The 11,158-nt window shown below is 33.9% G+C and overlaps 1 protein-coding gene across 1 annotated transcript; it reads right to left on the bottom strand.

The window, feature by feature from the left end:
- Positions 1-657: 657 nt before the first annotated feature.
- LOC143064092 (lysozyme-like) lies at positions 658-9,434 on the bottom strand. Its single transcript, XM_076236646.1, has 5 exons — positions 9,279-9,434; positions 8,976-9,041; positions 2,255-2,337; positions 1,634-1,748; positions 658-940 (listed from the first exon to the last, which is right to left on the bottom strand). Exons 1-5 carry the CDS (start codon positions 9,337-9,339, stop codon positions 735-737), a joined length of 531 nt encoding a protein of 176 aa, XP_076092761.1. The 5' UTR covers positions 9,340-9,434; the 3' UTR covers positions 658-734.
- Positions 9,435-11,158: the final 1,724 nt, after the last annotated feature.

The raw sequence follows: 11,158 nt of genomic DNA, 5'->3' as shown, positions 1-11,158 counted from the left end.
GCACACGAAAAAAAAATTGACGTACAAAAAGACAACAACAACGTTCAAAGTCCTACTGGTTTAAATAACCGAATTTTGTGCAGGCAGAACACTTGATAGGATTAACTCAGTTTTAAATACAAACATAACTCTCCCTAGGACTGTAAAGACCGTATGTCGTAAAAGTGAATCCCACAACAAAACAACTTACACAATACAGCTACTAAGAGGATGACGATAAAGAAAGAAAACGTCGGTGCATTGTTTATAACTAGAAAGAAAAGTCAAAATATACTCGCTACTACAGAGGCTATATAATACGTTTTCATGTGTTTTACCAAGCGAACAAGTTTGCAAAGTCCTTCGGCAAAGTTGATCAGAACGATTTGGCTGAACTGTTACCAAAAAAGGTAGACGATACAAAGAGAGCAATTAAATAAGATAAATAGTAGCAAAACAGACAACCATGGCCAAAATGGAAGATGACGAAAGGGCAAACAATTCCACAATAAACAGAATACTCGGGATTGAGCAGCAGTTAACATAAATCTTGCTCTACTAGCTACAGCCGTAGTTTTGTCCAAAGCAAATAATAACTAATATCAACATAGGGTATACTATGCTACAAAGTAAAAATTCGGTGATATGAAATGTGGATAATTAAATTGAAACTCTTAATTCAAGTCTTTTAATTGTTTAAAAATCATTTTGCGTTATGTTTAAACATGTACATGTAATCTATATGTCCAGAGGCTTTAACTATATATCGTGCAGCCCTGCTGTTTAATTTTGTACCAGTATCCAATGGTGTTAGGGTTTGTACATCCTCTTGGACCGCCATTGTGGATTCGAGCATAGCTTTCACAATTCTTTGGACATCCACTGTGACCAATGTACCTCGCCATATAAGTCTGAATACAGTTATAGGCACATGCATAGTCGTTGGCGCATGCCTTGTAGTCTGAAATGAATTAACCAATTATTGTTATCATTATGTTATTATAAAATGATCGAATCTTACAAAAATTTAAACATGGACAACTATTATTCATTGCTTTAAGTGATGTTCTTCATCCCTTCTTTTAGTTTCATTTCTAAAGTGTTTTCAGTTGATCTGTTGTAAGTGATTTGTATCTATTCCGCTTCATATGCATCCTATTTGCCCAACTGGAGTCATTAAACAGATATTTTTATGCATATGTTGATGAGATTACAAACCAACAACAAAATAAGTAGCGATTGCTTGTTCCACAAGAAGTTTGAAGCCCCAATGTCAAAACGGAAAACAAAAATTCAAAAATCAATTACTGATGTCAAACAGACAGACTCTTGAAAGTCTGAAAGATAATATTTGGTAGAATCATAATACGTTTTGATTTTCGAATTCAGGGGGTCAATAAAATGGCCTTATCATACTTTCCCCTTTACACGACGAAAAGTTTTAATATTATCGACTTGCGATAATCAAATTTTCCTATAAATACAAACTACATTTTACAAATAGACCGACTGAACGTCGTGAAATTTGCATTTTGCAGGAAAGAGGTTCAAACACATATACCGTAGTAGGAAATAAAATCGTAGAGATCAATTGATCTACATATCTTAGTGGAGGTGGTAAATACATGTGGATTTCTTTTCTTGTAAATGTTACCTCCTTTTGGTTGTCCACAGTCGATCCAATATGCCTTTTTAATTTGGAAGGGTCCACATGACAAAGAACCAACATCCATTCGGCATCCTATATTGTTGTTGCAATGAGACTCTACCTGAATGGGAAATTACATAAAGCTTTTAACATGAAAAAAAAACTATTTGTAATAACAACATGCATACAAGGTTAAAGGAGGGGTTTAAACATTGAATAGATGAATAGGGGGAATATATAACAAGAATACAAAGAAAAGTTAATTAGAGAGTATTTAATAATAATTGACTGACAAATTATGTTTTCTACAATTATTATTAATGGGTCTCTGACTGAAATGTTAATTTCATAGAACACCATTCTATGCTTCTCTATCATAGTTCCGTGTTGAAGTGTTTTTGTAAAAGGAAATTTTAATAAAAGTAGGTTATATGTTTTTAATTGATGCAACCTCAAAGTCATGAAATTCAAAACTACCGTACCTTGATACGGGATGGACGAACCGACACAGACCGATAAATAAATTATGTCCTTTCATTCAGTCGTTAGTGGGTATACGAATGTGCCTACATTATTTTCAGTTTTAAGACAATTATTTAACTATTCCATTTAATCAGAAAATCTTACCATGCAGATACATCTCATGCATTTATCAGAGACAAGTCCATTAGATTCATTTAAATCACCAGAAACAGGTCCTTCAGATTCCACTGAAATAATCAAATATCCAACTGTTTTAAAATGCAATTAATTTTTCCTAAATACATGTTGACAATTTTACAAATAGTAAAAGATAAAAGATATATAGTGTGCGTTTTACCTGCATAAGTTTCTTCATTTTTTGTGTACACATTTATTTATTTCACAGAATTACAATAAAATGAAAATAACATAATCAATGAAATTATGAAAACGGGAAACAAACGGCCTTTTAATATCTATTTTTTATTACTGAATTCAACTGTTTGTTAGTCGTGTGCATCCGTTAGAATGAGTGTGCAGCTGAATAAATTTAAAGTTTACCTCTTGCTTGTGTTGTCTAACTTGTTTACATCGTCAGGTATTGTATAAAAAACTCAACACATTTGTTAAATTTGAGAAGACCTACACGCAGCCACCGACTCAATTCAGATAGAATCAAATTTAATTGAATTACATACTGAAGATATAAGTATATAAAAAATTAAATAAAAATAGCACATTAAAAAAATGTATGTCCTTTCCACACCATGCTTCGTCATGTATGTTACAATTCGTACAATTCATTTTGAAATGAATAAGGATACGAGATTGCTGTTAGCCAATCAAAATAACTATAATAATGAAACATAATATTAGACCCCGTTTACACGGGCAACGAATTTGAATCGATCTTTATTTGAATCGATCTTAAAAAGACCTGTTCGACGGGTAGTAAGGTCGTCATATCGAGGAGCGTTTAGTACAGTGATTTTGTCATAATTTGATTAAGTTGGTCATGGATAAGTTATGTAACTTCCCAAAACAATTGCCTCAGACCTTCACAAATGAGCAAATAAAAAGCAAATTAAATGTTTGAATCTATATTGTAAGTCAAACTATCTAAATTGATATTGTTGTTTTTGAGAAATATAACCAGGATAACCAAAATATCCAAATTGGTATGGTTTGGTTAAGCGATTGACATGGTTAGGTTAAGAGTCTAGAAATTCGTCATGATTTTGGTTACATTTGTCATGGTTTAGATCAAAATTAATACATCTTTGTGGCACCTTAATATTGATAGTTTGTTTGAATACGATTGTGAAAAATTAAAGTAACACAATTTATTAATTGACTAAAGAGGCAAAAAGGCCGGGCAAATCGTACATTTATATTTTTTTTACCCCGCGTAACGCATTGCAGGGTCAATGGAAATATTTGGCCTTTATATTTTTGTCCGTCCGTCTGTACGTTCATCCGTCCGGTCTCACGTTTACAATTTTTGTCGGATTTTTTTATGAAACTCATGTCATATAGCTTTTTTTTTTATAATAGTTTTCTTTAAAATTGCATTGTTAGCACTTTTAAATGTACAATTCTTGCCAGAATTTTATGGAACTTGCATCATAGGTTTATATAAGCAATGTCTTGGACGAATTCAAAAATTAGTGCCAATCAATTAATTTTCATAGAGCGGTGTCTTTTAGAAATAAAATTATATTTAGAACTGCATTTTAGGCGCTCTCATATGTACAATTCATACCCAAATTTTATGAAAGTTGAATCATAGGTTGATATCAACATTTTTTTGGACTGATTGGAAAATAACTACCGAAAGATTATTATTTTACTATCTAAAGCCGCGGTCACACCTACAGGATAGCTCTAACGGATGCCGAACTGATGAAAAAAGTTTTCCGTTGACAAAATGTGTATCTGTTCGGTGTCCGTTGGTATACTGACCAAATAAAAGGGACGGGTAACGAATGCCTAGAACGGACACTTACAGGATATGCAACGTACGAGAAACGGAAACGTACCGGACATAACGGACGTCAAATGTACCTCCAAACGGACAAAACGGACACCTAACGAAAACGTTCCGGATAAAAAGGATGAACAAGATACTAGTAAGCGGAAAATTAAAGTGAGCGATAATAATAATACACATATCTTTCATGACTTAGCAATGATGTTACCCACCTCCTTTGTCTTATCTTTCTTATCCTGTCAACAACTAGTAGGTTTATATTTGAAACATTTCAGTTCAGTCGGACCTGATTAAGAGATGCTCGACAGTGAAGACACGTTCTTACTCCAAAATCCAATCATGAGTAATAGACATTCATGACACTCAAAAAATCTGACCTTTCAATAATTGGTAGGTATTCCGTTCACGTCCGTTTCCCATCCGTTTTTAGAAGTGCGTTGGTCTACCGGACCTCCAACGAATCTATAACGGACAAGTAACGTATACAAAACGGAAACGAAAAGGACGAGTGCAGTACAAAACGGACGTCTACCGGACGTTCAACGGACATTTCATTCGTTGGGTGTCCGTTCAAAGTTTTGAACATGCTTAAAATTTCCCACCGGACAGAACGGACGTCGACAGATAAAACTGACGCTAAGCGGACATGAACTAGATATGGACTGACGTCTAACGGACATGAACGGATTGAAAAAAAACTATCCGTTTGTCATCGATCCGTTCAAGCTATCCGTTATGCCCGCGTCACACTGTCCCGATTTTTATATACGATGGACACCCGAATGCGAAAATTGCAAGTTCCTACGAAGTTGGTCCCGATCTCGTTAAAATACCAAAAAGTGACCGAAGCAAGTACGATGAATAACGAAGTCTATACGATGGTGCCGAAATTATATACGATAGCAAAAGATGGACATACGAAGAATAACCGAAGACGGGTATTTAAGCTTCATATCTCAGCCGAAGCCTACAAGATGGATCACGAAGGCTACACGATGGATTACGAAGGCTACACGATGGATTACGATGATGGCGCGATGGTCATACGATGTTTAAAAAACTAATATGTTTTAAAAGATTTTAACCACATTTGGTATAGTGTTCCTCCTTGTAATGATCTGACATTTTTTACGTTCAAGGCCAAAGGTCAAGGTCATGCAGATGGACTTGTTTTTTCTACTTGAAATAGCATAATACACAGGACATTGGTTGCTCATTTTTTTACCTGCTGGTTCTAAAGACAATATTAAAGGTATTCCCAGTTACTGAATGTTTTGGTTGATTTCTAAAAAAAAATAGTTTATGTATCAAATATGCATATTCAATTTATCATTTTCTGCATGTGTAATATACAAATATAGTGTCCATATTTGTCCCCAATATGTTACATACGAGGGGATGCCACGCTCGGCATTGCCTTGTTTGAACTGTAAAATGTGTGCACTAGTCTGAATAATCACCCATAATTATGCCCATGTTTACTGATCTTTCTTAAAGGTAAGGTAATTGGTTCGTTGAACCCTTTTATTCAAAAGGAGCTCTTTCCAAGAGAATATCATAATAATATAGACAAAAGGAAGGATGTAGGGAAAGCAACAAATGCGGCAAAATATGACATATAGAAAACAAAATGGTTATGGAGTAAACATTTGTGTGACAACAACTCAGACGATACATAAAAAATCAGAATAATGAAGAAAAAGTTGGTGTCCCTATATACGTGTACCTGCAGTGTTGGTGTACGAGGCGCGTTAACTTTATGATTTTTATTATGATACTTGATATGAAAAATTGACAAAAAAATAATATTATACTTGTAAAAGCATTTGAATTAATAAAAACAACGCTGTCGCCTTTCTTGTTCTCATAGAATCATATGATATGAGCTCCATGTTTTGTGAACGTCTTTCTTAACTGTCGTATTAGACTGACCAGTGCATATCGCGCATGGCACTTTAAATGTATTTTAGCGCGAACATTAACTTACATTTAGCTGGATTTATTGCCGTCGCAGTTCCATCTTGTTGCCTTCGTACTTTTATTCGATGGCAACACGACGGGATTACGAGGTCTTCACGAAGTCGTGTTGCCATCGTAAGACCTTCGGGTATCTTCGTGATTCATTCGTGTAGACATCGTAATGTCAAAACTGCCCGATGGAAACGATGGAAACACGACTGCAATACGATGTTCAAAGATGCATTCCCGGTGACATTACGATGGTGAGGATGGTGATACGAACTCAATACGAACCCTCAACATCGGATGCACCTTCGGGGATTTTTTAACAAGTTAAAAAATTTAGAACCCTTCCCGAAATTGTTCCCGAAGGCAAGAAAAAGTGGCCAATGGTTCTACGATGGTTAAAGATGGCACTACGAATAGCCCGATCTAAAAACGATCAGTCCCGATTTTGAAAATTTCCATAATCGTGTTGCCATCGGCGTAAAAATCGGGACAGTGTGACGCGGGCATTAAGGTGTTACCGATGCTGAACTGTTACGTTTTGCAACTCTAAGTAGACATTACTATCATTTCTCACGATAATTATACCCGGCAGAGTCCACCTACTTAGAAATGGTACCGTTCATGATACAATAACTCAACTATTAAATTAAACAAACCATATCGAGAGGACACCATAATGTCTTCAAATATCAGTTTAAACCTATTCATGTAGTAAATTGTAAGTGAAATTAATATGAAAATTGATAACAAAGTGTGGAAGATGACATGTTCGAATTAGAAAAAAGGTCCATTATGTCTTTTTATTAGCCCTGGTCACAACGAACCCACGACACATCTATGCAGCGCCACGACATGAAATTTGGTCAAATCGCAGGTCATCTGTGGTCGTCGTACGACAATATCGTGGCGCTGTCGTGTGTCGTGGGACGAAAATTGGACATGCACCTTTTTTGCTCTACGATTTTTTGTCGTGTCACTGTCTTGTGGCTGTCGTAGAAGTATCTTTCAACCGTCGTGCGACTGTCCGTACGGAGACCTAACATTTGCGTCATTTGTTCTACGGTGGATAGTTGTTTCATTGAAAATCATACTGTATTTACTTATTGTATATTACTATGTGCTTTCTTAGGTCATAGTGTATTCAGAATACGCCAACTTTAAAACAAAATTGCTATTATTGAAATTCATTTATTAGATATTACTCTAGTGAACTCTTTATATATGCTTGTTCTATGATTATAATAATTATAATGATAAAATCTTAGTTTTACTGTGGATGACTTATTTTCTTATAGGTTTATTTATTTTTGAGTAAGAGATAATCTTTGATATGTAAAAAAAAAAAAAAAAACTCAGATCTACTCGTCTGGGTACATAACAATAACATAGAAAGTAGCGACACTATATCGACTCAATATATGATAGAATGTGTTAAACACGAAAACAATTACATTGTATCAGCGAAGATATTGTTTAACAGTATTTTGATACTTGTACATAATGTATGTTTATTTTAATCGTTACACTTCCATCATTCACGACACGAATCACATAACTGAACCATGTCGAACATGAACTTAACCATGACACTAGTGAACCAAGCCATGACACTAGTGAACCAAACCATGACACCGAATTTTCTGTAATCTTAAAATGTGTGCCAATGTAGGCTTTTTTAGGAATAATTGATGGCAGATTTATACCATAACGAAATACAGGATCTAACAGACAGTAAAAAAATAACTGTACTTTATGCATTAGCAACGAACAACAACTTATACATTTTGACATACGCAAGCTGTATTCTGTGTCAAATTATAACTATATGGTAAAAAACGGTAATGTACTAACATATTAGCAATAAAAAAAGATACTTACCAGCTTGAACTTATATTCAGAGGTTCATTTAGCGAAAAATCCGAATGTTTATATTGGGTCAGTGATTGTCAATAAAAACTCTTAACACAACCATGTCTAACTTAACCAAACTATGACAAACTCGCTGTACTAAACGCCCATCGATATGACGACCTTACTACCCGTGAGTTCGCGTTTACCTTTTGGATTATAGCTCTTCATCTTTTATATAAGCTTTGGATTTCAAATATTTTGGCCATGAGCATCACTGAAGAGACAGGTACTGTCGAAATGCGCATCTGGTGCAAGAAAATTGGTACCGTTAATTTTATTACATTGCACAAGCAAGATCGATCGAGATAGATCTTATTTTAATCCAGTGCGTTTTCACTAGAACATAAAAAGAACCGGTCTGACCATTATTTTCCTATCTAAATATAACAAACACCTGAAAAAAAATCGATCGCGGTCGATCTAATCGTTTTCACCAAAAAAAAGATCGATTCAAATAAGATCGGTCTTTTAAAACCACCTCTAGAGGTAGACTTTATAAGTTCGATTGAAGATCGATCTTACCGGTTTACACTGGACCAAAGATCGGTCATTAAAAGATCGATCTTAGTAAAGATCGATCTTTTTTGTCAGTGTAAACGGGGACATACATTTAATGTATTTTTTGTAAACTATCTTAAACAGAATTGTTGACATATATAAAACCAAAACGGGAAGCTGATCAAAGAAATCCGGGACAAAACCGTACATTGACGATTCTTTTAAAATGAACATGACTGTGTCCATAAGTTTCATTTTGATGTAAACTTCTTGGTTAATTACCTTACACCAAAACTTAAACAAGGACTACCGAACGGACGGACGGACAGACAGAAAGTCTAAACTGTCTAATTTCTACATCTGACAGAGATTTCATTATAACAACGATGGTCAAAACAAAGAAAAGTTCGTATAAAATAGGGCGACCATTTGGCATGGTAGCCAATTTAATTTTCAACATTTTTCAAAACAAAGACTAAGTATGTTTTTGTTGCAGATTGTTTTCTATTTTGTACAAACCATCTACTTCACGTTGTTCAAATTCCACTTTATAGGATTCCACAATTTCCTTCAGTCCGCAACAAACTGTAAGATAATGCATACAAATTTGTCAATATTGAGTTTACTACATATATACATGAACTATTTCGCAGCATTATTATTTTTTTCAACACTTTCAAGAACAAAGAAAAACTATGATTAATTGTTCATTCTATTTTGAAAAATCATTTTCATTACAATTTTTGAGAAAAAAATGAAAAACGATAAAAATAAAACACGTTAGCACATAATCAGAGATAATTTTTAAATAAAAAAACTTACCATTCAGTCCGCAAAGCAATGCGAAGAATAGTGCGACAGACATGTTGAGCTCAGTCATCATGGATCTTAAAGGAGGGAAATATATAACTAGTATGATCTTATATAATAGCGGGGAACAAGGACGCAATTTTCTGTAAACACGAATTTCTATAAATATTTTGTCTTTCCGGTCATGAGTCGCTTAACAGATGATAATAGAAAGTAAAGTACTTATTGTGTACAAAGTTTAAAATAGAAATTAATTTAAATGCACTATAAGGAAGTAATGATAGGGCCAAGTAAGTATCTTTTCTGTATGTATACAAGGAAATTATGATACAGTAACCAATACAAATATGTTTGACTGGTTTGTTATTATTATATTGCGGCTTATCAATTAACCTGTCCGAACAAGTTTTATAGTAGAACATAGACTGAAATGTCGAAGCCCTTATCGATAGATAGTCCAGACAAAAATATGATCCGAATGTCGAGATCTGATTACATTCTACGACTCTTCATCACGTGTAGCTTAGTCTTTAATTTTCTAAGGTGTATTGTGTTCTATTATTTGTTTGTTTATCTTTGTCGTTTTTAAGTCATGGCGTTATCAGTTTATTTTCGATCTATGAGTTTGACTGTCCCTCTGGTATCTTTCGCCCCTCTTTTCAAATATAGTCTAATTGCTTTCAAATTCAGAGTTTTGACCAATTTTAGCTATTTTCATCATTTTTTATCATTTTAAACAAATTTTAATAGGCTAAGTTTACCAAATTTAAAATTTCTATCAAAATTATCATGAAAAATACTATGAATAAATAGAAAGTAAAAACGGTATAAATGATCTACAAAGTTAGAAAATATTTCGAAACTTCAAATGACTTCAATAATGATCCATAAGTAATAAAATATTTATGCATCCTTTGTTATATAAACATGTTGGTCTTTTAGCGTTTAAGCATTAAGTTCATGAAGAGCTGTTTTCTTTTTCTTTCACTTAGTCAATACCGCTGCTGGTGGACTGCAAGTGCTCGAGGAATATACCATTTGCAGGAAAAAGTTTATTTTTCAACCATAAAGTGTCAGAGATAGATAGCTATTACATGTACATGTATATTTATTCGTAATACTTATGATCTCTTTGTTTCCAGCATACTTGTTATCAAGCTGGAAAACTAATTTTCTATTTACGTTCCATTGTCCCTCGACATATTTGTTATCCAGTACAGTATCCAAGGATGGTAGTGTTTATATTGCGTTTTAAATTAAATATCTGAGTCAAGATTTCCGATACCGGAAATCAGATTGCTTGATGGGCTATACTATAAGTACATGTACACACTTAATATGATAGTTAAGTATTAAAAATGGTGTCTACATAATAAAAAATTGAATACATGCAAAATGTATATTTATTGTAAATTAAAATTAACACAATCTCGGTCATCAATATAAACTAAGGTGTACACATTTTTAATACCGACATTTTTTGAAATAAAAACAAATATCCAGTGTTTTCTGCTCTTTGGTGTTGTTGTCTCTTTACTACAGCTCTCCGTTTCCATTCTCAATTCCAAGTTATCAGTTAAACGAACGAGTAGACCGAATTTCTTCTTGCCTGATCCGGATTAAAGTTTTTATTCATAATGCCAGTGAGAATAAATTACAAGCGGGATATGTGACGCAAATGTGTAGATTTTATACTAAGAAAGAACAGATATATTCAGTACAAAGCAAAGCACAATTTAAATTGCCATAAATGATCACAGGTATTGTGCTACTCCTTTTGTGTGTGACTATGCCACTAAAGGTCATTGAAATTGAAAAGTGTAGCAAAGATGCAACAAAAATACAATTTGCAAAGAATGCAAATCCATTCTGCAGCAATAATCGAATGAACC

This window comes from Mytilus galloprovincialis, chromosome 2 (assembly GCF_965363235.1).
Source record: "Mytilus galloprovincialis chromosome 2, xbMytGall1.hap1.1, whole genome shotgun sequence".
Taxonomy (NCBI): Eukaryota; Metazoa; Mollusca; class Bivalvia; order Mytilida; family Mytilidae; genus Mytilus; species Mytilus galloprovincialis.
This window is presented reverse-complemented; position numbering and strand designations above follow the sequence as displayed.

What these genes read in the sequence shown, in the direction of transcription:
- LOC143064092 (XM_076236646.1), bottom strand. Translation starts at nt 9,339, where the DNA reads ATGATGACTGAGCTCAACATGTCTGTCGCACTATTCTTCGCATTGCTT. An exon ending in ATTGCTTTGCGGACTGAATG is followed by an intron (nt 9,042 to 9,278) that starts GTAAGTTTTTTT and finishes ATTATCTTACAG; the next exon opens with TTTGTTGCGGACTGAAGGAA. An exon ending in GCATGAGATGTATCTGCATG is followed by an intron (nt 1,749 to 2,254) that starts GTAAGATTTTCT and finishes TTTCCCATTCAG; the next exon opens with GTAGAGTCTCATTGCAACAA.